Source organism: Marmota flaviventris, chromosome 1 (assembly GCF_047511675.1).
Source record: "Marmota flaviventris isolate mMarFla1 chromosome 1, mMarFla1.hap1, whole genome shotgun sequence".
In the NCBI taxonomy this organism is placed as follows: domain Eukaryota; kingdom Metazoa; phylum Chordata; class Mammalia; order Rodentia; family Sciuridae; genus Marmota; species Marmota flaviventris.
In genome coordinates, this window is record NC_092498.1 from 136,546,578 (window position 1) to 136,573,752 (window position 27,175).

The 27,175-nt window shown below is 48.5% G+C and overlaps 3 protein-coding genes across 5 annotated transcripts; 1 reads left to right on the top strand and 2 right to left on the bottom strand.

The window, feature by feature from the left end:
• Positions 1-38: 38 nt before the first annotated feature.
• Diablo (diablo IAP-binding mitochondrial protein) lies at positions 39-7,374 on the top strand. Of its 2 annotated transcripts, none has more exons than XM_027921380.2 (6): positions 39-146; positions 952-1,069; positions 4,804-4,935; positions 5,820-5,930; positions 6,096-6,192; positions 6,507-7,374. In XM_027921380.2, exons 1-6 carry the CDS (start codon positions 49-51, stop codon positions 6,701-6,703), a joined length of 753 nt encoding a protein of 250 aa, XP_027777181.1. In that variant the 5' UTR covers positions 39-48; the 3' UTR covers positions 6,704-7,374. The 2 variants fall into 2 exon arrangements, with proteins under 2 accessions (XP_027777181.1, XP_027777182.1); XM_027921381.3 differs by having other exon boundaries at positions 59-146; positions 988-1,069.
• Positions 7,375-7,732: 358 nt separating this feature from the next.
• B3gnt4 (UDP-GlcNAc:betaGal beta-1,3-N-acetylglucosaminyltransferase 4) lies at positions 7,733-11,216 on the bottom strand. 2 transcript variants are annotated; one of them, XM_071616473.1, is made up of 2 exons: positions 11,115-11,216; positions 7,733-10,720 (listed from the first exon to the last, which is right to left on the bottom strand). In XM_071616473.1, the coding sequence occupies exon 2, from the start codon at positions 8,942-8,944 to the stop codon at positions 7,895-7,897; it is 1,050 nt and encodes a 349-aa protein (XP_071472574.1). In that variant the 5' UTR covers positions 8,945-10,720; positions 11,115-11,216; the 3' UTR covers positions 7,733-7,894. The 2 variants fall into 2 exon arrangements, with proteins under 2 accessions (XP_071472574.1, XP_071472576.1); XM_071616475.1 differs by lacking the exon at positions 11,115-11,216 and having other exon boundaries at positions 7,733-8,952; positions 10,546-10,791.
• Positions 11,217-11,421: 205 nt separating this feature from the next.
• Lrrc43 (leucine rich repeat containing 43) lies at positions 11,422-26,723 on the bottom strand. Its single transcript, XM_027921376.2, has 12 exons — positions 26,583-26,723; positions 24,979-25,239; positions 23,331-23,441; positions 22,083-22,222; positions 20,012-20,250; positions 19,048-19,235; positions 18,241-18,479; positions 16,814-16,955; positions 16,578-16,709; positions 16,299-16,487; positions 15,978-16,011; positions 11,422-11,540 (listed from the first exon to the last, which is right to left on the bottom strand). Exons 1-12 carry the CDS (start codon positions 26,721-26,723, stop codon positions 11,422-11,424), a joined length of 1,935 nt encoding a protein of 644 aa, XP_027777177.1.
• Positions 26,724-27,175: the final 452 nt, after the last annotated feature.

Sequence of the window (27,175 nt, forward strand, 5' to 3'; positions counted from 1 at the left end):
GCCAGGTCCTCTCAGGTGAAGGAGGCGGTGCCCCGCCCGCCGCTCGCGATGCTGCGTCACTTCCGGCGTGTGCGTCCGGCGTCCGCCCGCCGCGGGATGGCGGCTGTAAGGAGTTGGCTCTCCAGAAGCGTAGTCTCCTTCTTCAGGTATGGCTGCGGTCGTGGACTGGGGCAGAAATGGAGGAGGATAGGCAACGCAGAGAGCACTGTGCCGGGTCGGAAGCGCCGACCTTGGTGCGCGCTCTTCCTTTGGACGCGGCGTCCCGCCCCCCTTTGAAGCCCAGTAGGACTCGGGCTCCGCCTCCGTCTTCGGTCGCGCCTGGGTCCAGCTTCGCCTTCCCCTTTTCCATTACTCCGGCTCCCGAGAGCGAGTTCCCCCAGCCCGGGCTGATGTTCCATCAGTCGGACGGCGTCCCGAGGGGGTTGAGAGAGGGACTGGGGAGGGAGAGAGAGAAAAGTGGAGGACGTCGTCTCCGCGGCGGGCGCGCGCCAGGAGACGACGTCTCAAAGTCGGCGTTGCCCTCCCGACCTGTCCGCTCCGGGCTTTGCTTTTGCGTACTGGGGACCAAACCAGGGGCTGTCCCGCTCAGCCACAGTCCTTGTTATTTTCTGTTTTGCGACAAGGTCTCGCCAGTTTGTCCAGGCGATTCTAGCCGGAGCTCTTGGGCAAAGCTAAATCCTGCTTGCAGGAGTTTAATTTGGCATCAAGTTTGTAGCAGCCTTGAAGCTACATTTCAGACTTCCACACCTGATGGAAAGCTCCCGACCCTTGGCCCAAGGCAGGGGCTTTCCAGGCCCCAAGCCTCCCACTGTTCTGACACACTTAGTGTCACTTTTAGGCTACTTTCGCGTCCTGCTTGGCCTGGTTTGCGTTTCCAACCCTTACAAATAAGTCATAGAGGCTTTTTACAGATTGATGGTCGCACTTTAAAAGTTTGGCTTCTATTTCTAGGTACCGACAGTGTGTTCCTGTTGTGGTTAATTCTAGGAAACGCTTATTAATAAGACCATGGCACAAAACGGTGGCGGCTGCATTTGGTGTAACCTTGTGTGCAGTTCCTATTGCTCAGGTGAAGTACTATTATGTGACTGTTTCTTAGCGGTATCCCTTTGAAGTCTCAAGTGAACATCATACAAACTGCTGTAGTTACAACCAGTCTTCCCAGTCCCCCACATGATGCTGTTTATTGTGCCAGCATTTTCTTTTCCGAGTTGAGCAGGTACATTTATGTTACCATTTTTTTATTGTCTCATTTTATAGGAACAGTACCTCAAGTTGCATATGAGTAGAGTGAAATAAAAGAATATCATGTCAACAAAATAATAATTCAGCAAAAATTTAATGAAAAACTTTTGTATGTCATATACTGGGAATCTAAAAGTGAGCAAAAACAAACCTTGAAATTCCTGTTGTCATAAAATTTACATTCTGGGAAGATAGAAGAAAAGAAATATAAAATGTATGCTGGTGATAAGCACTCTGAAGAAAACAAATAGTAAATGGGGAGTATACTAGGAGGGAATTGTTTATTATTATTTACAAATGGGTCAAGAAAAGCTACTCTGATAAGGTAAAATTTAAATATTAGAAATCTGAATTATGATTAGAAATATTATACTATCCAGTGGAGGGAAGAGACTGCCAGGCAGAAGGAATTGTTAGGTGCAAAGACCTAAAAGTATAATCCTAACTACTCTGGAGACAAAGGTGGGAATGTTGCAAGTTTTTGAGGCCAGCCACAACAACTTAGGAAGACCCTGTCTCAAAATAAAACTAAAAGGTCTGGCGTTGTAACTTGGAGGTAGAGCACTTCAGGGTTCAATTCCCAATATACCAAAGTGGAGGGGGAGGGGGCTAGAAGTAGTAATATACTGGGTGTTTGTTTTGTTTTTGTTTTGGTACCAGGGATTGAACTCAAGGGCACCACTAAGCCACATCCCCAGCCCTATTTTGTATTTTATTTATAGACAGGGTCTCACTGAGTTGCTTAGTGCCTCACTTTTGCTGCGGCTGGCTTTGAACTCAAGATCCTCCTGTCTCAGCCTCCCAAGCCGCTGGGATTACAGGTGTAGGCCACTGCACCGGGCTTATGCTGGTATTTTTGAGGAACAGTAAAGATGCTAATGTCATCTAGAATAGAATGAGGACGTGAGTTAATAGGTAAGGTCACAGGATTAAGTTTGGATCATATCGTATGCTTTATACTTTGTGGACTATTGTAAAGCTTTGAATTTTATTTCTGAAAAAGCCACAGGGTATTTTTATTTTTTATTTTGCAGTATTGGGGACTGAACACAGGAGCACTTTAAAAACCCTGAGCTACATCCTCAGCCCTTTTTATTTATTTTTTTTTTTTGAGACTGAGTCTCTCTAAATTGTAGCAGTTGACCTTGAACTTTTGATCCTCTTGCTTCAGCCTCCTAAATCACTGAGATTTGAGGCATGTACCACCACACCTGGCTAAGATTTTGAAAATGCCTAAGCATCTGAAAGAATAGAGTTACCATGTACTAGATAAAGAGGAAGGATGTGGAAGAGAACAAGAGTTCTGTTTTAGAAATCCCAGTCTGAGACGTTCAGTAGAAATTTAGGTAGAACTGTCAAATAGGCAGTTGATATGAAAGTGGCACCTTGGGGCTGGGATTGTAGCTCAGTGGAGGAGCACTTGCCTAGCATGTGTGAGGCACTGGGTTCCATCTTTAGCACCACATATAACTAAATAAAACAAAGGTCCGTTGACAACTAAAAATAAAATTAGGACTGAGGATATAACTTATAGTGATAAAGTGCTCACCCAGATGTGAGGCCCCAAGTTCAATAACTCATTCTGTACTCCAGTGGCCTAGCTAGTCTTTTTCTTTTTGGTATGGAGGATTGAACTCTGGGCACTTGGCCACTGAGGCACATCCCCTCTCCCTTTTTTATATTTTATTGAGTTTCTTAGGGCCTCCTTAAGTTGCTGAGACTGGCTTTGAACTGTTGCTCCTCCTGCCTCAGCCTCCTGAGCTACTGGGATTTCAGGCATACACCACTGCGCAGGGACCAGTCTCTTTTATGCCCAGGGACCAGTCTCTTTTATGCCAACCAGTACTAGATACTGGACAATCCCTTCCATGTGTAACAAATGTATTTTTTTTCCTCATTTTTTCTTCCTATGATGCTTGACCATTCTAATCCTAGCTGTCTGCAATATCAAGTCCTGTCTATAAAACCTGTCCTCGTTTCTGGCCCAAAACCATCCCTCTTTCTGGCCACTTAACATGTATATTTTGATATCTGATGATGTCTCCATGACATTCTACTTTGTCTGCAGACCATAAGGGAAAGGGATTGAGGGCTACATGTGTGACTTTGAAAATGTTACGTAAGTTCTGTGAGCTTCCATTTAATCATTTTTAAAAAAGAAGTCATACCTGCAGTGTTGTGAGGAACAAGCAAAAACACATTGTAAAATTAGCACACTGTGGCTGTGTGCAGTGGCACATGTCTATAATACCAGTGATTCCAGAGGATCCCAAGTTTAAGGCCAGCCTAGGAAATTTAACGAGGCCCTAAACAACTTATCAAGACCTTGTCTCGGGCTGGGGATGTGGCTCAAGCGGTAGCACGCTCGCCTGGCATGCGTGCGGCCCGGGTTCGATCCTCAGCACCACATACAAACAAAGATGTTGTGTCTGCCGAAAACTAGAAAATAAATATTAAAAAATTCTCTCTAACTCTCTCTTTAAAAAAAAAAAAGATGATGACCTTGTCTCAAAATAAAAAGGACTGGGGTTATAGCTCAGTGGTAGAGCACTTGCCTAGCACATGTGAAGCACTGAGTTCAATCCTCAGCACTACATATAAATAAATAAAACAAAAGTATTTTGTCCACAACTAAAAGAAAATTTAAAAAAATAAAAAGGGTTGAGGATGTCGCTCAGTGATAAAGCACCCCGAGGTTTAATCCCCAGTACCAAAAAAAAAAAAAGAAAAAAACCCAGCATATTCTGTAGGCTTAAGTTAATCGGTATATTATGTCAAAATTAGCTTCTTGGAGTTGGGGCTCAGTGGCAGAGCACTTTCCTAGCATGTATGAGGCACTGGATTCAATCCTTAGCACATGTAAAAATAAACAAATAAAATAAAGGCATTCTATCTACAACTACAAAAAAAATTTTTTTAAAAAGAAATTGGCTTCTTGTGAGCCAATATGTCATTCTTCCCTTTGTAGCTTCTCAATACATGTACATGGTAATTACTTGATTGAAAGATGTAGATAAAATTCTTATTTTATCTATAAGAATGTTTGTTCATTTGTTCATGTATCAAAAATTATTTCTTGGGCTGCAGCTGCACGTGATGGCACATGCCTGTAATTCCAGTGGCTCAGGAGGCTGAGGCAGGAGGATCTCAAGTTTGAAAACATCGTCAGCAATTTAGCGAGACCCTGTCTCAAAGTAAAAAAAATGAAAAATGGGTTGGAGATGTTGCTTAGTGGTAGAGTACCCCTGGGTTAGATACTCCCCCCCTTCTCTGTCTCTCTCAGACACACACACACACACACACACACACAAAGTACTTTGCTCTCTGGAATGGAAAATGGGGGGAAAAATAGAAGGCACACTCTTTTTTTTTCTCTGTATTGCCTAAAATAGTCATCATAAAGCCTAAAATAAAAATTAGCCCAAATAAGTATAGCACAGTTGCAGTGTATAAGCAACCATGAGAATTTTTCTTTCTTGGCTGTCCTTGATGAAGTTCTCAGCATGAGCTTTATTTTATATAGGTTGGAAGTCAAATGATAATGTTTGTGTCTTTCAGAAATCAGAGCCTCATTCTCTTAGTAATGAAGCATTAATGAGGAGGGCTGTGTCTTTGGTAACAGATAGCACCTCCACCTTTCTCTCTCAAACCACATATGCATTGATTGAAGCAATCACTGAATATACTAAGGTAGGTCTCTTGCTAAGTCTTTGATATTCTCAACCAGTTGTTTGCAAATTATGGCTCACAACCTAATCTGGTGGGATGTTTATTTTATCAGAACTTAGCCCAGCTCATTTATTTATGCATTGTCCTTGAGTAGTTTTAGTCCTCTGTTGAAGCCTAAAATATTTACTGTCTAGCTTTTACCAAAAAAAAAAAAAAAAAAAAAAGCTGCTTGAGTCTTCATTAAATTTTTTTTTATGCTTTTTGTAGAATTTCCCTCCTTTTTTTTCCCCCGGGGGTGGGGGGGCGGAATTATATATATAGTAGCTCTATATATAAAACACACTCCAAGATAATCTGGTTCAAAAAGGGATAAAAGGGCCCAAAGTCTACCATCAGAGGTTACCCTGTGAGGATTATTTTAAAACCAGTGATTAGAGCTAAAAGAAAAGCATATATGGGTATTTAAAAGCAGCCAAGTCCCCGACTACTCAAGGGACTGAGGCAGGAGGGTAGACCCCAGGAATTGGAGGCCAGGCTGAATAATGAATAACATGGACCTGCTCTCAAAAAAAAAAAAAAAAAAAAACATTTTTTTTTTGTAAATGCCTTATTTACACGTTTATTTTGTAAGTACTTTTTTCCCCTCAACCTTTTGATTTTTCCTCTACTTTGCATCTGAATTGCTAGCACATTTTTAAAAAAAAAAAAAACATGTTTTAGGTAAAGATGTAACTGTTCTGGAATGATGCCTTTATTTCTTAAGAGTAGTGTAATTTCAGTGAGGCACAAGGACTGGAGAGCCAGTTTGTTAAAATGGGACTTCACCTCTTTGAGGTATAAATATCACTAATCCTTCTAATGTGCCTCACTTATTTTACACAGATTTATTCATTCTGTATTTGTAGGCTGTTTATACCTTAATTTCTCTGTACCGACAATATACAAGTTTACTTGGGAAAATGAATTCACAGGAGGAAGATGAAGTATGGCAGGTGATTATAGGAGCCAGAGTTGAGGTAAGCAAAAGATTGTCAAGCACTTCTGTATTAGTGTTCCTACCTCATTGTGATGTCCAAATTTTTGGATTAAAGTGTCTAATAAACTATTCATTCTAAATCTGCTAGTTTGAATAAATCCATTTAACTCTTTGTATTGCCTAAAGCTTTTTGCTAACTTTACAGATGACTTCAAAACAACAAGAATACTTGAAGCTTGAAACCACCTGGATGACTGCAGTTGGTCTTTCAGAGATGGCAGCAGAAGCTGCATACCAATCTGGTAGGTTGAAGGGTTTTTTTGTTTTGTTTCTGATAAGGGAAGTACCAGTTGATTTTTCATCTTAGCTGTAAGATTAGAGATTTAGATTAGATGATGTAATTGATGACCATTATTTAGCTTTGAGAAATTTTCCCCATTTCCAAAATAACCAACATTTTATTTGCATATTAGGACAAATGACCACCCTTGTAGCTAGACCAGTTAGGGAACATGACCCCAAGAGGGACTCACATGACAGCCTCAGGGCCCCAGGCTTTCCTTGTGTCCATGTGTGCCTTCTACCCTGCTCAGGCAGTTGTCCCATCTTTTGGCAGGAGCAGATCAGGCCTCTATAACTGCCAGAAACCACATTCAGCTGGTGAAATCGCAGGTGCAGGAGGTGCGCCAGCTCTCCCAGAAAGCAGAAACCAAGCTGGCTGAAGCGCAAACACAGGAGCTACACCAGAAATCACAAGAGGGAAGGGACGAGAGGGCCGACCAGGAACAGGAGGCCTACCTGCGTGAAGATTGAGGGCCCAAGCTGGCTGCCCTTTCTACCCACTCAGTGGGGAAAGCAGAGGTAGATGCCATCCACCCAGCACAGCACAATTCTCTCTACCCAGAGAAGAGGCGGCAGGCCCTACCCTGGCCTATCAGGCCAGAAGCCTTTGTGAGCTCTGAATGCCTGGCCCTTTCCCCTATGGTCTCAGCTTTTACTGGACCTGGTTGTTAATCCATGGGCACTGTATGTGCCCTGTTTAACCTTGCACCCCCCTCAGCATACCTGCTCTCTCATTTTTAACCTTATACCCAAAGCATTTCACCGGCCAGGGCCAGAGAGGGGTCTTTTAGTCACTTCCTTAAGTTCAATAGCTGTTTAACCTCAGTTTCAAGCTTACTCAGATTTTCAAATATGATTTAGTATTTATTCCCTCCATAGGAATTTGAGTTTGGTGGGGAAGGGGAGACTGTCAGGTTTTTAAGATTTCTCTTTAAGCATATGTAATGCCTTCTCTGATATGGCCTTACCGCCAGCTCCTTGTACAGGTAAGGCCAAGGAGCCAAGAGTGTAACTGTGAAGGGAATGAATGCAGAGTGTTCACCTGGTGCTCCCAACAGGACTTAACACATGCTTCTCGTGTTTCCTTCTTTGAGTTTCTCTATTGTAGCCAAAGGAGAATATATGTATTTTTTTCCACTTAACTTTTGTGTGTCTTCTGGGGCCCTATGCAGTCACCTTCCTTCATTGCCCATTGCAGAGCCCCAAAGGGCCCTAGGGATCCCCTTTGGATTTCTGGCAGTGTTTGCTAAGTTTTGGCTCTCGTCCAGCTAATGCTGGATACACCAAGTTTTAGCATTTTTTTTTTAATTTAAAAAAATTTTTAATTGTTGATCTTTGTTTATATGTGGTGCCCCAGCCCCAAATTTTAGCATTTTTATTTATTTATTTTTTTTAGTTTTCGGTGGACATAACATCTTTGTTTGTATGTGGTGCTGAGGATCGAACCCGTACCACACGCATGCCAGGCGAGTGCGCTACCACTTGAGTCACATCCCCAGCCCCAATTTTAGCATTTTTAATGAGAGCTAACAAGATAGGAATGGTTTACAAAAATGAAATCGGCATTTCTTTTAGACCCTCAAGGATCCATTTTTGAGGTTTTCAGTTTGTCTTCATGAGAATCAACTGAGTCAACTCTAGGGCTGTCGCTCCACTCACTCCTCAGTGCTGAAGCTTGAGGGTAGCTGCACACTTGAGCCCCTCGTCTGTCACCAGTGCCCACATGGTCCACATTTCCAGAGGATTCAGGCGGTGTACCAATAGGAGCCCTCTATATAGGCAAGGGTCCAGAGGTTGCTGTATTCCAAATGTTTTAAAGCCAGCATGGTGTGTAGGGTGTACCCCCAGCTTCTTCAGGCACATGCCCACAAAGACGACATCAATAGGAAAGAGCTCAGTCCCCTCCATGGCTGCTTGGAGGTGCCTTATTGTGGCTCTGGACATGACATAGCCTCCACCCCCAGCATAGGGTGGGTAGTGGTGTGCCTTATACATGGAGGGTGGGATGAAGTATTTGACTCTGGTGTTCCTATTGGGCAGGGCCTGGTGGATGACATCTCCCACCAGGAGGTCCTGGGCTGGGTCCCAGCCATCCAGGAACTCTAGCACATTGGGGACATGGACAAAGACATCATCATCTCCCTTAAGCATGAAGTGGGCATGAGGACAAGCACTTGCCACCCAGCGCTGTAAGTGCAGCTCCTTAAGGGTTAGGTTGAAGAAATCCTCCACAAAGTCCCACTGTAGGATATCATCAAACTCTCCACTCTCATAGGCCAGCAGCTGAGCTGGGGGTGTGGGCCCTGCCACTCCGAGTAGGAACACCAGCTTCAGCTGCCTGTCCCTAACCCAGCTCCCTGCTCGGCCCCAAGTGCTGCGGATAGCTGCACGTTGCTCCATGTGACCAGGTTGAGATTTGATGGCCAAGAGCAGGAAGGTGTCCTTGGCACAGCCTGAAGGCTCCAGCAGGATAGAGAAATTTCGGCAGTGGCGATAAGTCAAGAAGAGGCGGTGACGACCAGGCAGGGATAGAGAAGTGTTAGCCACTGTGCGATTGGGTAGGCACTGGCTGTGGTGAGCCCCAGAGGGTTCCCAGAAGGATTGGTGGGTCTTGAGGTCCCCTGCCAGGGGGACCTCCTTCAGAAAGAGCAGACAGCTGAGCAGCAGTACCATGAGACTGTAGAACAGCAGCCAGCCCAGCCTGTGCAACATGGTGGGCCCTGCAGGAAGAGAGTGCCTGAGCCATTCCTGTGCTCTACCCCTGACCCTGAGAGCTGAGCAGAGTCCTGCAACCCTGCAGCTAGTCTTTGCTGGCCTTCATTCAGGATTGCCTTTTATTCTCAACATATCCTTTGGCTCTTTGATTTTCTTCCCACCCCCAAGGATGAACTAAGTACACCTGCTTTGGCCTGCTTTCTGCTGAGGGGAGGGCTCTGGGGTCAATGTTTTCCCAAAATGACTTGCACTCATATTGACACCGTAAACATTCACAGCCTTTCCAGGAAACTACCTGACAAAGTTTCAGTGAAATGGGGCAAACTTAGTTTAGCTTTGCGTCAAATTCATTCTAAGCATGAGAGATGACATTCAGAGCTCTCCAAACCACTGCACCAGTTAAATGGCAGGCCCTATGTTGGGTGTTTCTGATGACAGAGCCCCAGGTACTGAGGTTAGGGACTGGAAGCTATGCAGCAGGGTAGCAAGAGAACACTCCCCACCTATCTTCTCTCAGTGTTCTGGATTTCTTGGTGGAATGAGCTGAAATAAGGTTTAAGTCAAAAATCACACAGCATGACAGGAAGAAAACCTGTATCAGGGAATATGCACTAAGGCTACCCTGCCACCTTACCCCTTCCTACCACTACTGAGTTTTGAGTTCTGTCGTGAAGTTTGTCAAAGAGAAGGTTGAGAAAAGCCAAATTTCAATTTCTCCTGTCATTTGCCTCTGCCTCTTTTCCCCTTTCACCCTCAGTCCCCTTTCCTTCATCTTCATTGCCACATCATCCCAATCTTTCTCCTTCAGTATGTCTAGCTGTATTAACATCATCCTTGTCCCTAACATTTCTAGTGCTAATTCAAGACAACACAAAATGCATACCAAGAGATGTACTGAGAAGAAGTTAATGAAGTGGCTTGGGGAAGGTTGCTTCACCTAAGAACTTGATAAGGGGATGTTCAAGCAAGACCTTTGAAGCAAGGGGTCAGATCACATAAAAATGTGGGGAAGTGCATTCCAGGCAGAGGCCACAGTTGTTTGTAGAGCTAAAGTAGCCAGGGTTGAGGAAGTGCGCTGGAGTGTGATTTGCTATGAATGAGGAGGAGGAAAACTAGCAAAGCCAAAGTGAAGTGAAAGCAGCAGCCCGAGGCGGTCAGGGAAGGGTTGAGGAGCACCACTGGAGGCTGTGGCAGAGAAGCAAAAGAATTTTCATTGTTTTAAGGTCACTGTCGCTGATTCTGCTTTGATGGACTATTAGAAAACCAAGTAATAAGACAGGGAGACCCTCTAGAGAATGAATTAGAGTTCAAGGTGTGGCTGTGGCATTGTGGCAGCTCCTGGATCTCAGTTATGCGGGATCTGCGGCTGTAGGGGAGGAAGGAACCCAGACGCGGGGAGGTTCCACTAGCAGAAAAGGGCGCAGAGCTTTGGTTCTGTTCGTGATATCTTAGAAAGCTCTCCCTGGCTCGCCAACTTGGCGTAAATCCGCCTTTCGCCGTCCAAACTGCACGCAATTCCCCACAGGAGAAACCGGATCGAACGCCGCCGACGGCCTGAACCAGGGTCTCGCCAGGGGGCCTGCCTTGGTCCCACATACCTGCGCATCCTAATTTAACTCCTGCTAGCTGACGTCTTCCCCCATCGCTCTGCTGACCCCAAAGCCCGGCGTGGGCTTCAGAGGGTGCTCACACCCCGCGAGAGGGATGCAGAGTCCTGAGGGGCTGCGCGCGTTCCTGGGGTGACAGCTGCCTGGGTTCCTCACTGACAACACGCTACCGGGTGAGAAAGGGCCAACGTCAGGTTCATTTCTTCCAACACAAGGGTTTCCTGTGAATGAAAAGGACTGCCCTCGCCAGAGCAAGGACCAGCACCGCTAGGGGTACACACTCTTCCCCGGACGGAGCACGGCGGGTAGCGCGCGGCGGCGGGGCAGGTTGCCCAGGTGGGCCCGGGCACCATTCTGCCCTGAGAGGCGCGAGAGCCTAGCGGCCCTGGGGCCTCGCACCACGCCAGCCGGAGGTCGCCCACCAGCCGGGAAGTGCGTGGCCAGAGTCGGCGCCGGTAGCCGCGCAGTGCCGGGCGCGGAGGCACGGGCAGCCCACGCCTCCTCCCCGCGCAAGAGTGGCAGCCGTCCCAGGCCCTGCACGACCTGTCCCCCTGACGTACCTAAGCGTGACTCCGGGTCGGGGCACAGGAGAGAAGCTCGCACCGCGGAGCCAAAAAATGGAGCGCTTCAGGGAGCCGAGCTCGCGGGGCTCGGGCCGCCGGCGAGGCCGCGGGCGGAGGCGGGGCTTCCGGGGGCGGGGCCGCCGCGCGCCCGCCCAAGTGGCCTCCGCAGCCCGGGGGCTCCAGCCCCGCCTCGCTCTCCCTCACCCTGCGGCCGCCCTCCCGCCCGGGGCGCTCCCGGAGGCCCAGACACGCGGCGAGACGGAAGCGGAGGCGCGAGTGCGCAGAACAGCCTTTACTCGGGCGCCTAGAAGCGGAGCGCCTCCTCCGCGGTGCGGTACTGATTCAGCTGGATCTGGACCTCCACCGTCAGCGGCTCCGGCTGGTAGTCGCTGTCGAAGCTCGGCATCTGCAGTTTTGACTTTTCTGAGAAAATTAAAACATAAGCAATGAGTCCGGAGCGATGTGGGGACTGCGGTCTCCAAGCACTGAACACATCCCCAAAACCCAAGTCCAGGGAGGCACAACTAAGAATTGGATCCAGCTCTGTTAATAGAGTAGGGAATAGAATTGCGTTTAATTGGAGCATTTAATGAGTCACAGCTGTTTGAGTTACAAGAAAAATTAGCTGTTTCTTTCTTAGACCATTTTAAGTTGAACTCTGACGAACTATGCATGTACAGTCTTGGGTATTTGACAATTATTTTCTTTAAAATGAAGTAAATATGGCACTTTGGGGAAAACACGGGACTGAAAGCATTTTGATAAATTTATAACATTTGAACTTTCAGGTAGAAATTAGAATTTTGGAACACTGCCACCATGAACTCAAGGTTCCCAATACTCCAAGTCTTTTCTAATGATGTGGGTGGTGATATTTAAGAACGTGACTTTTGGGGCTGGGGTTGTGGCTTGGCTGTAGAGCGCTTGCCTAACGTGTGAGGCACTGGTTTCAATCCTCAGCCCCACATAAAAATAAATAAAATAAAGGTATTGTGTCCATCTACAACTGAAAATGCTTTTTTAAAAAACGAATGTGACTTTTGGATTTTTAATGGAATGTGTAAATCAATGTTTGTTATTTTACAAGTAACCGTGTTACCAGTAGTGCATGGTTAAAATATCCATTCAAAATACAAAATAAAACGGTTATGGAGGCGCATGCTCCGGAGGCTGAGACCGGAGGATCAGGTTCAAAGCCAGCCTCAGCAAAAGCGAGGCACTAAGCAACCCAGTGAGACCCTGTCTCTAAATAAAATATAAAATAGGGCTGGGGATGTAGCTCAGTGGTTGAGTGCCCCTGAGTTCAATTCCTGGTGTGTGTGTGTGTGTGTGTGTGTCAATGTACTTTAATGACTAATTGGATTGAAAAAAATCAATATATATTCAGTTTTCACTTTGTAACAAATGTAATAAGCTAGCTTGTCAAATTCATTGTAACATCAAGGAAGAATATCCATAATTCTTTGAAAGCCTATTAAAATATTCCCCTCTTTTCTAATTATGTGTTGGTATGAGGTTGGATTTTCCTCATACACTTCAACAGCAATATATCAAGAGTTTTGCTGTAGAAGCAGATATGAGAATCCACTGTCCTGTTAATCCAGACATTTAAAAGATCTTTCAAAACAAACTTGAAAAAAAAAATTTAACTATCACCAGGCAGCCTGCCCATAATCCCAGCTACTCAGGAAACTAAGGCAGGAGGATTAGAAATTCCAGGACAATACTTTGCAGGATCCTCTCTCAAAAGTAAAAATAAAATAAAAAGGGCTAGGGATGTAGCTCAGAGGTACAGCACCCCAGGTTCACTCCCCAGTACTGCAGAAAAAAGTTAAACTATCTTATCTCCACAGATAAGTGCCACAAATCATGTGCCCATATATGCATGGTCTTGAAAGCCCAATAGTATGAACCTCCCAATTCATTCTTTCTCAGAACTGTTTTGGGTCCTTTTCCTATGAATTTTAGAATCTGCTTGCTGAGCTGGGTGTATTGGCACACATCTGTAATTCCAGCAACTCAGGAGGCTGAGGCAGGAGGATCACAGGTTTAAGGTCAGTCTCCACAAGTTCATTGAGATCCTTTCTCAAAAACAAAATACAACAAGGGCTGGGGATGTAGCTCAGTGGTAAAGTGCCCCTTGATTCAATCTCTAATATTGGTGGTGAGGGGCAATACTTAAGTTTAAAAAAAAAAATCTGCTTGCTGATTTCTATAAACCATAGACTTGGCAGGATCATTCCATTATGTGGAATCTATAGATCATTTGAGAAGAACCTACATCTTAACAATATTTGAATCTCCTAATCCCTGCTCATAGTATACCTCTCCATTGATATAGATCTTTAATTTCTGTTCACAATGTTTTCTAGTTTTCAGTGAACAGGACTTCCACATCTTTTGTCACATTTATTCCTATATCATATTTTTCAATGCTATTTCTTCTTTGACCCACAGGTTATTTAGAAGTATGTTGCTTAGTTTCTAAAAAATTTGGGATTTCTTGGATCAGGATTTTACAGTTTCAGTTTTCATCTTCCCCCCACCCCACCCCCCATTTTATAGGATTTTGCAGTATTGTCCAGGCTGGTGTTGAAATCCTGGACTCAAAGGATCCTCTCACCTCAGCCTCCCCAGTGCTGGAACTACAGGCACATACCACCATGCCCAGCTCAAATTTTGAAATGTGCTGGACACAGTGGTGCACGCCTACAATCCAAGCAGTTCAGGAGGCTGAGACAGGAGGATCTTGAGTTCAAGGCAACCTCAGCAATTTGTCAAGGCACTTAGCAGCTCAGTGAGATCCTGTCTCTAAATAAAATTTTTAAAAAGGGTTGATGGGCTGGGGATGTAGCTCAAGTGGTAGCGCGCTCGCCTGGCATGGGTGCGGCCCGGGTTCGATCCTCAGCACCACATACAAACAAAGATGTTGTGTCCACCGAAAACTGAAAAATAAATATTGAAATTCTCTATCTCTTTCTCTTTAAAAAAAATAAAATAAAAATAAAAAAATAAAAAAAGGGTTGAAGATGTGGCTCAGTGGTCGAGTGCCCCCGAGTTCAATCCTCAGTACCAAAACAAAAAACAAGTTCTTTAAAGGTATCAGCAATGATTTCTTCAGGCATTTTTTCCCATTTTTTTAAAAATATTTTTTAAGTTGTAAATGGGCACAATACCTTTATTTTATTTGCTTATTTTTATGTGGTGCTGGGGATTGAACCCAGTGTCTCATGTATGCTAGGCAAGCGCTCTGCCACTGAGCCCCAAACCCATCCCCTTTCCTGTCTTTTGAGAAACTCCAATCACATGGATATTAGGCCCTTGGAAATTTGTCTCAAAATTTATTGATACTCTTTCATTTTTTCCTACTGATTTTTCTCCTTGAGTTTTATTTTGGACAGTTTCTACTGCTCAAGTTCACTAATATTTCCTTTTATATTGTCTAATATGCCAATAATCCGTTGAATGTATTTTTCATATGACACTATAATTTTCATCTCTAAAAGTTTATATTCATTATTGCTACTTAACAGATTCAATTTTTCCTCAAGATTTTTTTTGGGGCGGGGGGTACTGGAGATTGAATCTAAGGACGCTTTACCACTGAGCTACATTCCCAGTTCTTTTTTTATTTTTATATCTTTCTTAATCTCTTAGTATATTGTAGATATACATTATAGTGGGGTTTGACATAGTCATAAATGCACATAACATACTTTTCTGAATTTAAATCCCCAATACTCCCTATTTTTCTCACAACCTCTTCTCTAAGCCCTGAGCTCCTTCCTCCAGTCTATTGGTTTTCTTTCTATTTATTTATTTTTCTTTGTTTAATTGGTATATTATAGTTATATATATGGAGAGAGAGAGATAAAATTTTATTTTTTATTTTGAAACAGGACCTTTCTAAGTTGCTGAGACTGGCCTCACACTTGTGATCCTCCTGCCTCAGTCTCCCAAGTCACTGGAACTGCAGATGTGTTACTGCACCCAGCTCCTCTAGCTTCTTGAGTGTATGGAATAAATTATAATAACTGCTTTAATATTCTTGTCTACTGATTCTATCTTACATGTCATTTCTGAGTCAATTTTGGTTCTCATTATATATTGTATTTCTTGGTTTTTTTCCATGCTGTGTAATTTGCCGGGGTTGGGGGGTGGGGGGTACCAGGGATTGAACTCGGGGGCATTCAACCACTGAGCCACATCCCCAGCCCTATTTTATATTTTATTTAGAGACAGGGTCTCACTGAGTTGCTTAGTGCCTCGCTTTTGCTGAGGCTGGCTTTGAACTCGTGATCCTCCAGCCTTAGCCTCCAGAGCCGCTAGGATTACAGGTATGCGCCTCTGCACCAGACTCATGCCTAGTAATTTTTTATTGGATGACAGACATCATAAATTTTACCTGAGGGATATTTTTTTTGTATTCTTAATGAGATTTGTCCTAAGATACAGTGAGGTTTGATCCTTTCAAATCTTGCTTTCCCTTCCTGATCTTTTAAAAACACAAATCTGAAGCTTACCTAGTTCAGAAACTTCACTGGCCACTCAGAATAAATCCAGGCTTCTTATCTGACCAATTAGAGCTGCAGCCAAAAGAACCCTGAGCCACCTCAGCTCGGTCCTTCCTCCAGGGCACCACAATGCCCTTCCCTACCCATCACCCTGCACAGCAGGCTGCTGCCTCTGGGACATGCAGGGAGGATGGGGGTCCAGTCCTCAGGGTGGATGTGGCCTCCCCACTGGCTGGAAGATACAGTTCTCAGTCACCCACCCTGTGGCTTCCAGTCAAGGCTGGCCCTTCAGCAGGGCCTCAGCAACCAGCCCTTGCCATCTGCCACCACACGCGTTGGCTCTTACCCTTTTTGGCCCCTTTCTTGGTCTTCTTTAAATCCTGAAAGAAAGAATGACCAAATAAGATACTGACTGGGGTCAGGGGCTGCTGGGGAAGGGGCAGATATAGACCCCAAGGAGGCCTGGGGGCTCCCACCCATCCCAGGGCCTCTGACTGGTCCAGGAGGGTGGGGGGCTCCAGGTGAGGAGGTGCCTGAGCTGGCCCACACCGGAGGAGCGTCAGCCGCACTCCCAGGGGAAGGTCCCTCTTCCATCCTCCCCAGGCTCCTGGCAGGGCAAGCATTCTTGGAGAGGGGGAAGGAGAGGACATGGTTGCGGCCCACTTACCCTAGTTAATGTCATCTTGTCAGACTCCAGGGTGCGGATGACCCCATAATTGCACACAGTGGACACCTGGGACTCCCCTGCCAACAATGGCTCCAGGGCCACCAAGTCGCTACCCAGCACCCGCAGCACAGACGGTTCCTGGCGGAGCTCCTTGGGAATTTCTTTCTTTTTCTTGGGTGCCTTCTGTTCCTGTGGTGGGAGGCCAGGAGGGTGGGACAGGGCCAGGCAAAGGACCATGCCAGGCATCTGTCCCCTGCTGTGGGCTGGGTGTGCCAGTACCTTGCGGGGTTCCTTCTCTGCTTTCCCTTTCTTATTTTTCCCAACAGTTTCCTTCTTGTCTTTCTCCCCTTTTCCTTTCTTGGTAGGCAAGGGAATTTCAACAGGAAGTGGCACCACAGCCCAGGAGACGATCTGGGGAACACGACATGGCCTCAAGTAAGCAGAGTCACTTCTCCCTCGCTCTTTCTAGAAAGGGGCTGAGAAGCATCTAACCAGGGAGTCAGGCCTCTGCCCACCTTCTCCTCCACAATAGTCACAGTGGTCCCCGACAGTAGGAAGGCCTTGAGTGGCACCAGGTCCTTGAAGGTGTGCTGCATCTCATAGTTGTAGGAAATGACATCAGCCCAGGGCTTGTGGTTGGTGCTGAAGAGGACGGTTCTTGATTAGGGGGAGATGCAGACATGGGCGCCATCACCCAGGGCTGTGGCTGGGAACCTGGAACAAGGCTCTAAGGGGACTTCCAAAAAAGACTACGAACCCCAAAATAGCACGAGATTGGGGGTCTGGCTATTACCGGAGAGGACCAGGGGAGCAGGAGACCAGGAAGGAACATGGCACAGAGAAGACAGTGGAAAAATGGGAAATTCGCAACAACAAAAAATCAGTGCAGAGTATAGAAAGATTCCTTAAACAAAAGCACTCATATTGAAAACTTCTGTTCATCAAATGACACTATGTAGGGAGTGAAAAGGCAAACCAGACAAAGGGGAAAATGACTTGCTGCGCTTGTCACCAAGAAGAGTGTATATCCAGAAGACATTTGTATGCAAAAGGAAATCTTATGAATCAGTAAGAAAAAGACAGGCAATGCGATTTTTAAAAATGGGTAAGAGAATCAAAGAGGAACTCCCCCAAACACAGCATGTCCTCTGGGACAGGACTCTTGGCAGCCATGCCTGAGTTCCTCTGGGCTTTTAATAAATTTGCAATAAATCTCAGCCATGAGAAAGGCTGGATGCCAAGCCCTGAGAGTCCTAATGGATCCAAACCTGGGCCTAGTCTTGGGGACCCCAACACCAACAGAAGAGAGCCATAGTTAAAACAACTGACAAGCATTAGGGAGCTGTGACAGGAATTCCTAAGTAAATCTATAAGTGCTCAACATTCTGAGACTCTACAAACTCCATTCATGGAGCTCCTACACTGTGGGAACTGACTTGGATTCCAGTAAAATTCTCCATCATCAAAGAAGCTTCCGGAACAAAGAAGGCAGAACCGGTGGCATATGCGAAACCTGAGGAGGGGATGAGACTGGAGTTATTGAGGGCAAGGAAGAACCTGGAGCACAGACTGGAAGGTCCTTGCCACACTTCGTATGCCAGAGTACATTCCAGATGGACTCAAAAGCTTGCATGAGAAGCTTCCAATCCCAGGGCTAAAATGCAATGAGAAAGTCAATCATTCTAGAAAGCTTAGCCCTTCAGGGACCTGAGGTTCAGATGCACTTGAGTGGAAGGTTAGGGTTCTGGGAAAGGAGTGCTGACTGCCAATCCAACACCTACCCCCTATGGCTCCTGGCCCAGGGGCCAGCTAAAGAGACTGTGGCCTCGGCTGGAGCACTCAGCCATCAGGATGCTCAGGGGAGGCAGTGGGTGCAGCCTAAGTCTGCTGTCACCCTGGATGGAGACCCCAGTCCTTGCTCCTAGCTGGGTCCTATCCTTACCCAGGGGATGGGAAGAGCCGGGGATCCATCCGTGGCCGCAGCTTTGCCAGCTCCTCTGCAGAGTTGATGGAGGAGAGGGGCACTGGCAGGGCTGAGCGGCCTGAGATGAAGGACAACTCTGACTCTCCCATCTCCGTCGCCCCCGACTCCTGGGACTCATTGGCCTCCTCCAACAGCTGCACCTCTGACCCCCTCTGCAGCTCATCGCCTACAAGTTCTGCGCTGGAGGGCCTGACAATCTGCCAGGGAAGACAGGACACATCCTCTGAAGTTCCTTGAGTGTCTACGGACACAGAGATCAGGGCGGTAGGATTTTCTTTTTTAGTGCTGGAATGGAACACTGCACTTCTCGAATGCTAGGTAAGCAGGCCACCACTGAGCCACACCCCAGCCTTGCAGGAACCCAAGGCGTGAGCAGCACATTTGGGAGACCTAAGATTAAGCACAACCTCCTCATGAGAAGTTGGAGGCAGCACATTTCTCCTAGCCCCACGGAGCCCCTGCTTTTCATAGGATGTGGAGGGGTGAAAGACATCGTGGAAACTGTAGAGTGGGGCCAGAAGCTCTGGGCTTGGGTATAAAATTCCAGGCTGCTCCCGTGTCAGGCTCAGATGTCACAGGGCCACAAGGTGCTCACTGCTGACAATCATCCTGGCTGGGGCTGGGCTGGAGCCAGGGCCCTAAGCAGAAAGGGGCTGTGAATCCATGTTAAGGATTTTCCCAGGCCTCCAGGGGCTGTTCTGCCTGCACCGGAAACCCCGTGGGCCTAGGCGAGGAGCCACCCTACTCCCTGACTCAGCCGGGCACCTTGGCCAGCACGCCACCATACTGGCTCCCCTCGCCTTGCTCCTCTTCCACAAAGTCGTAGGTCACGTAATAGTTGTAGGTGATGAAAGGGCCTTCGGGGCCTGGCTCTGGGTCCCAGATAGAGGTGTCCACAACGCCCTTGACGTTTCCAATGGACACCACAAACTGTGCTTCTTGTGCCAGGAAGTCTGCAAGAAGGAGTGACAAGACTGAGGAACATGGAGGGCTGGGAGTTGGCAGACAGCAAGACAGGACGGGGAAGGCACTCGTCCCTGGATCCTTCCCTCCATGCAGACGTTCAAGTCCCGGCTCCACCAAGTTCAATGGGAGTGATTTAGGATATGGCATTTGGCTTCTCTGAAGCCTTGGTTTCCTGATCTGTCAAATAGGAGTTATTTGGGGTTTGTTTGGTACTAGGGATTCAGGGATTGAACCCAGGGACGCTCTACCACTGAGCTACATCCCAGTCCTTTTTATCTTTTATTTTTGAGACAGGGTTTTGCTGAGTTACTGAGGCTAGCCTTGAACAAACAATCCTCCTGCCTCAGCATCGGTGCCTGTGCCACTGCTCCCAGTTTTAAAATGGAGGTTCTAATAGAAGCTTTACAGAGCCAGTTCTGAGAGGGTGAGAGGTTAGGAATATTTGCCATCTCATCTTGTGCCTGGAATGCTGAAGCTGTCAGGCTTCTGTCTGACCTTGGGAAGGCTCTGATGCACCTTGCATGATGGGCCACAAGGGGGTGAACTCAAGCCACCTCAAAAGTGAAGAAACTGGCTAAAAGCTGTGGAAGCCCTCCTACCACTTCTGTCCCCAGGGCCCAGTCACAGGGGTCAATATCTGAGAAAACCCAGATCCAGAAGGTTTATTACATCTGATGAGGGCCCGGGTCAAATGGGGAGCCACAGACAAAGGTTCAAGGTGTGGAGCCGGGTCCCTGCCCCCTCCCTCCATGGCTGTACCCACCGCCACTGAGGCTGAATCCCCGGAACTGATGCTTCTCGTTGGGAGACACAGTGATGTCATCCAGCACGCACAGCCGGGTCAGGCTGTCGATGGTGAAGCCTCGGTAGTAGGGCACCAGGGCCAGCGGGTTCCCCTGCAGCACCAGCAGCCGCAGGTGCCTGAGCGTGCTGAGGCTGACCATCATGCCCTGCAGGTCTGTCAGGTCATTGAAGCCCAGATCCAGGGAGACAAGGTTGGGCCTGGAAGGTGGGGCAGGCCACTCAGGAGTTAGGGACCCTGGTGAGCAGGGGACATGCCCTACACCCAGGACACAGCTCGGCCCACACACTTTGTTCTGTCCTGGACACAGGGTTATGCCCAAGCCTGCTTCTCCCCTCTCTGGAACACTGCCATCCTCAGAGCCCAGAGACAGCCCTCACAACCTACCCCTATGTCCCAGTCACACAGAGCTCTCTAGCCAAAATTCCAACTTCATGTGCATCTAGAAGGTTCTCCCTATTGACAAACAGGAAGTCACTGTGGGGAAGAGCAGGAAGGGGAGGAGTGGGATTGGAATGGGGACCTGGGAGGAGGGTGGGTGAAGCTGTAGGGTCCAGGGGTCTCAAGCTGGAGGTCACTCTTCAAAGCCAGACTGGCACATGGCCACTGGGTTCGCCTCTTGGGGGACAAGAGTGAAGACCGTGCCAGCAAGCGGAAAGGAGACGTTTCCCATCCCAGCCTGTGAAGGGCAGGAAGGGCGGGCAAAGGAGAATCCCAGGGCCCTGGGTGATGAGCCAGGCACAGGAGGGAGTGGGGCAGCTTTTCCCACTGTCACAAACTAGAAAGCAAAGTGACTTCAGCTCTGAGGACAGAGGCCAGGAAAAGAGCAGGGAACACCCATCAGCATCACCTTCCACACAGTGAACTCAGCCCCCTCCCTCTCCTCCCTCGCCTCTTTTGATGGCCTGTCCTGCCCGTGATAGTCACAGGCCAGTCAGAGGGAAGTATGCAAGAGGAACAGTTCGTGGGGATCAGCACACAGCCTTGACCCGACCTTCAAGAGAACCAGGCAATATCAGCACAGATGTCCTTTTGATTCCCAAACAGCCCAAGACAGAGGCTCACGTACAGGTTTCTACGTGATCCCCATTCGGCACGAAGCACCAGGTTGGGCATGTTTTCCAAATCAAAATCAGGACACTTGGTACTCTGTCAACAGCAAGAGCCTAAATTTGCTGTCCTAAGAAGTCCAAAGTATATGGTTTTCTGTCTATACTCCCTGATGGCCATGGGCAATGGAAGAAAGGAATCCCAGTTGGACAGGGCCGAGCCTGGTCAGGGGCCGCAGAGCAGGGGGAGGAAGGAGGAAATCATGAGAGAGGGACTTTCCTCTCCACTGCACCCTGCCTTCCAAGCAGGTGTGGCTAGAGCACAAGGCCTGTCCAAGGAAGGACTCTGTCACAGTCCTTTCCAGGCTGTGACAGAGGAAGCAGGGGAGCTGCACCCACAGCACCACTAGCTAAGGTGCTGGACCCCGGTTCTCCTTGCAGGGTGCTCCCTTTGCCCCAGCTCTCCATGGCGGTCTTTTAGGGATGGTGGGTGACCCGCTCACTTCTCAGGTCTGGGATTTTAAGTTTACCACTGTCACCCACCCCCCGCCCCCACCAAGGAGACAAAATCCAATGTCAACAACCAAGAGGGGACTGTTCTGCACAAACTCTGATGGATGCTGGAGTTGTAGTGACAAGCGAGGGCTGTCTCTAGGACAGTGTTCTCAGCCTGGGCTGAGTCCGCCCCTCCTCCTAGGTTCTGTCTGACTGTCCCAGGAGGGAATTGAGTGGGTTCAGGCCAGGGATGCTGCTACCCATGCTACAATGCCCAGAACAGTCCCACAACAGAGTGACAGGCCCAAGTGTCAATGGAGCCCACGTTGAGAGATCCTCTTCTGAAGCAGGGCTCCCCCTACCCTTCCCTGGATGTCAGTGGGATTTTTTATTGAGTCATTCTGAAATCCTGAGCCGACTTTGCAGCCACCCAGAAGTTATAGAAGCAAGCCTCCCTCCCGCACCTGCCCTCCCAGCTCCCCAGTTACCAGTAGTTGTTGGTGACATAGAGACTCTCCAAGGGGCCCAGCAGTTTGTTGTGGCCCAGCCCCAGATGCTGGAGCCCAGGGGGTGGGTGAGCACACAGACACTCCATGCTGCGGATCTCGTTGCCATACAGCTCCAGCACCTATTGACAGCCGAGGAGGCCCGGACTGGAGGGCTCTGCCTGACTGCCTGCCCTCTGCCCGCTGCCCCGGGAAACTCAGGAAAGGAATCGTGGACTGCTTGGGGCCTGCCTTCCTGTGCCCAACAGGACTGCATTTTTTAAAATGCAGGAGGAACTTTTTCCTGCAGCAGAGAGGGAAGTTTCCTTTCCCTTCTGTGAAGGTGACTTCGAAGCTTGGAAGGGGAGGTGATAGAGGTGTGCAGGAAGTTCTTGCAGACACGCAGTGGGAAAGTGTCCCTGGGAAAGCCCCGAGGGACCCTGATGGAAGAGGGAATGGATCCCACTAAGTGGATATGTGCAAACTGTCCTCCTCACTCACACGTGTCACCCAGGGCCGAGCCTGGTGTCTCCAGCCAGAGCCAGACCTGCTCTCTTCCTCCGTGGTCACTACTCTCGGTGTTCAGCTTAGGGCTGGGGCCATGCGACATGCTCAGCAGAGCACGATGAAGCCTGCCTGCCTCTTTTCTTTGTGGAAAACGTACCTAACATAAATTTGCCGTTTCAGTGACATAAATGTACCGTTCAGTGACATCCATAATGCTGTGCCACCACCACCACTGTTCCCCAAAGCGTCATCACCCCAAACAGACCTCTAAGCAGTCACTCACTCCCTGTTCCCTCTCCCAGCCCACGGTGACCTCTAATCCCTGTCTATCTCTGTGAATTTGCCTCTTCTAGATATTTCACAGAAGTATAATCAAATGAGATTGGCCCCTGTGGGTCTGACTCCTTTCACCCAGCATGCCATTTTCTAGGGTCCCTCACACTGCAGTGACATCAGAATTTCTTTCTTTGAATGGATGAATTATATCCCACTATGTGGACAGGTCACCTTTTGTCCTCGGGTGTGTGGTTGTAGACACCTGGATTCTTTCCACTTCTGGCTACTAAATGCTGATGAACAGGAAACTGTTAGGGATCCTGCCCTCTGTCCTTTTAGGTGTTGTGGATCCCCTTTTTGAGGAACATGGCCTACAGTTAAAGGCCTGAGGTTGGGCCTTAATGCAGAGCCTCCCTGGCCAAACCTGTGCAGGGAAGATCAGAGACAGGGTCTCTGGGGCTCCTGTACCTTGAGTGTTGAGGGCAGATTGGCAGCATTGACTTCCTTGATTTTATTGGCACTCAGGATCAGCTCCTCAAGGTTTACAAATTTTAGGAGGTCCTTATCCACCAGGCTCACCTGAAAGGAAGGGAAGGAAGTGAGGCCTCCAGAAGGCCAGGTGACATCGCAGCACAAGCCAACAGGAACACACAGTCCTTCCAGTCTTGCCAACCCCTCCATCCCTTTTCCATCTCACTGTATCCACTCGCAGGGCTCCAGGGCCACTTCCTCCCCTGCCCCTTCACTGACAGTAGCTATGGGATTTCCAGGCCAATGTCCTATGTCCCTTGCTGGACTGTGAGATTCTTGGGAGGGCAGAGCCATGGTAACCTACTGCCTGTCTGGCACCAAAGCTGGTTAAAGTATTTAGAAATCACCCTGGCTTGTAAGGAGCAAGGTCAGAGGAGAAACTTCAGCATCCTACCCATAAATCTTCAGTTCCCAAGGAACTGAGTGATCTCAAGGATATCAGGGGTCCTTCCTGGCGGGGCTTCTTTTCCCTAGAGCAACCAAATGCCCATTTGCCTAGGATGGAGGGACTTTCCAGGACATAAAACTTGCAGCACTAACACAAGGAAAGTCACAAGCAAACTGGTCACCCTATTCATTTTCTGGTTACGTGTAACTTCCCAGTTTCTCCATAAAAGGAAGCAAAGGCTTAGGAAGGCTGAGACTCAGTTTCTATGCAACTTTTGAACTGTTATTGTTCTAAGCAAAGATTTTTTTTTTTTTAAAGAGAGAGAGAGAGAGAATGTCAACATTTATTTTTTAGTTTTTGGTGGACACAACATCCTTGTTTGTATGTGGTGCTGAGGATCAAACCCGGGCCGCACGCATGCCAGGCGAGCGTGCTACCCCTTGAGCCACATCCCCAGCCCCTCTAAGCAAAGATTTTTTTAGTAACAGAAATAAAATAAGTCAACACTATGCCAATGTTCTCCAGCCCCACCCCCAACCCGATTCCCACAGTTTAAAGGGTTTTATTTATTTATTTATGGTGGGGTTTTTTTTTGTTTGTTTGTTTGTTTGTTTTTGGCTTTTTTGGAACTGGAGGTTGAACCCAGGGCTTTGCAAATACAAGGCAGACACTTTGCCACTGAGCTACATCCCAGCCCCCCACAGTTTAAATAAAGTAAAAAATATATATATATGGCCCAGGCACAGTGGCATACAACACCTGTAATCCCAGCAACTTGGGAGGCTGAGGCAGGAGGATCAGGAGTTCAAATCCAGCCTCAGCAATTTAGCAAGGCCCTAAGCAAGATAGCAAGACCCTGTCTAAAGGTAAAAAGTAAAAAGGGCTGGGGATGTGGCTCAGCGCCTCTGGGTTCAATTCCTAGAACCAAACCAAACCAAACCAAAGCAATATGGGTCCTTTGAAAGGTCTTTACTAGGACCCAGGAGGGCCGAGTGCAGGGCATGCTAAGAATTGGCTGTAGAAGAGGCACATGGACTCCCTCCAAGGGTGAAGGAGGAAGACTTTCAACAAAGCATGGCTGAATACTGGCCTGTTTGTTGTACAAGCTGGTGAGCTCAATGAGAAGTCAGGGCTGACCTTGGGATCAGCTCTCACAGGAGATCCCCCTACAATCTGGTGCTCATTTGCAGCACCCACCTGCTTGTCCACCATCCTCAGCGACCGGAAATAGGAGTACAAGAAGGTGTCTTTGAGCATCAGTGGATTCTGGATGGCCAGTTCTCTCAGAAAATGGTCCTCAGCACTGGAGTCCTCCACCAGAGCCCAGGGTGAGTGGGGACTACGCACCAGTCCCAGCAGGGCCTCCACAGTCTCCTCCCCTGGGCTCACCGTCTCCTCCTCCCTGGGAGTCAGCTCCCTCCAGGTTCGCCATGTTTGAGGAAGAAAACGCGACCTGTTCTGCAGTGTTGGAGGTGGAGAATTTCATTAGGTCTGACATGTCCTTGTAAAGAAACTCAGTTGTAAGACTAGATGACTGAGGATAAAGAATTTAGAAATCTCGATGAGCCACCAGTAATTTTGGCTGATGATTAGCCATGATATGAGTACAGATAAAGGTCCAATTCCTGTCTCTGGGAGATTAATTACATATCTGACACAATCTATGCAATTCATGAGGCTCAACAGGCAATGGCGGGGGATATAAAGATATAATCAAGGAAAAATTTTTCAAGAGGAAGTAGCAAGGCTGAAAAGGTAAGCCCAGGAAAAGGTAAATTCAGGAAGTGGAAGATGAAAGAGTGCTTTTCCCAGAATTTACTCTCTCCCACCCCTACCTCCAGAAGAGGTGCAGTCTGAGCATAAAACCCAGAGTCTTACATGCTAGGCAAGCACTCTACCACCAAGCTACAGCCCCAGTCCAAGATGCATCTTTGAAACCCTAAAGCTTAGCAAATAGTAGGTGCTCAACCAACATCTGACTAAGCAAATCAATGAATGCTCTCAGTTTTCCTATGAAAAGGGAACACCAGCTTTCCTAGGCTCCTTTCCATGGAGTGATGGGGTGGCCCCAGCCTCTGGCCCATTCAGAACTCTCAAGACATTCCTGAGCACACTGGCTCTTGTCCCCACCCTGTGATGACACCCCACCTAGGTGAGGACAACAGTTCCTGTGGCCCCACTGAACAGATTCTGTCTGCAGGGTCAATGTACAGATTGAAGCTTGAGAGAAAAGGACCTTCATGGGCAGCAAATTTTCCTCTTTCACCCTGTTTTGAGGCTCCTCAACACTGCATTGCTCTCTGTCTCTCCCCGGCAGGGAAGGGTGGGCCAGAGGGTGCACTGCTTAGCCTTTTGAGCCCTCAGGTTCTCCTCCAGGAGGGAAGCTTCTAGACAAACAGAAAGTGGCAGAGCCTTCCCAGCCAAGCCTCAGAAGGGGAGGCCCATGCCTCTGCAGCCTCAGGGCCCAGGTGGAACCATCTCCCGCACGTGGCTCTGGGGCTCCACGAAGCCAAGAAACTTCACCCAGTCAGAAGCACCTGCATGGTGCAGACTGGCCTGCTGTGCTCAGGATGGGAAGGTGCCAGGTCTGCACCCTGAAGTCAGTGCCCCCAGGCCCAGGCGGAGCTTCCTCTGCCCACACCTTGAGCTTCAGGGTCCCCTTAGTCCACCCTCCTCGCCCAAACACTAAGAACTACCCCTCCTGGGGCGTCTCGGTCAGCCACCTGCTGTGTGTGGGCGCTGCCAGTCTCCAGGGCCGTCCCCCGGGCCGTCCCCCAGGCCCTCCCAGCCCCCCTTCGCACCCAGCTGCCTATGCCGCAGGGAAACTCGTGCAGACACAGCTTCCGCAGGTGCACCCGCACCACCTCGCTCAGGGTCTCCGGGGCGCTGCGACTGCCGCTGTCGCTGTCGCTGTCGCTGCCGCTGGCCGGGGGCTGCTCCATGCCTGCGGGTGGGAGCCGCCAGCTTCCCGCGCTGCTAGGCAACGCCCGACGCCTGCACGCCCGCGCTGCTAGGCAACGCCCCACTCGCCTCGCGCGTCGCACCGGCTCAGCCCCCAGCCCCTGGCACTGCCCCGACCTCCTCGGTGAAGGCTGGTTCTTGTCCCCACCCTGTGATAACGGATAACGCTGGGCCAAGAGGCTGCGGGCGCGACCGACCGCCGGTCCTCTCCCCCTCCCAGGGGCTCCGAGCGGAGAAGCGGGTTATTAAGGGCCTTTGGAAGATCTGGGAAGGCGGAAAGAGCCCAGGGTCACTCATCTCCAGTCGGGGGGTTCCAGTGTAGGTCGCTCTGACCCCGGAGCCAGGGGGTCGTCACTGTGGAACCCGAGACTGTTTTGGATTGTTCTGGTCGCACTGAAGCTGGGCTTGAACTTGTGGTCCTCCTGCCTCAGCC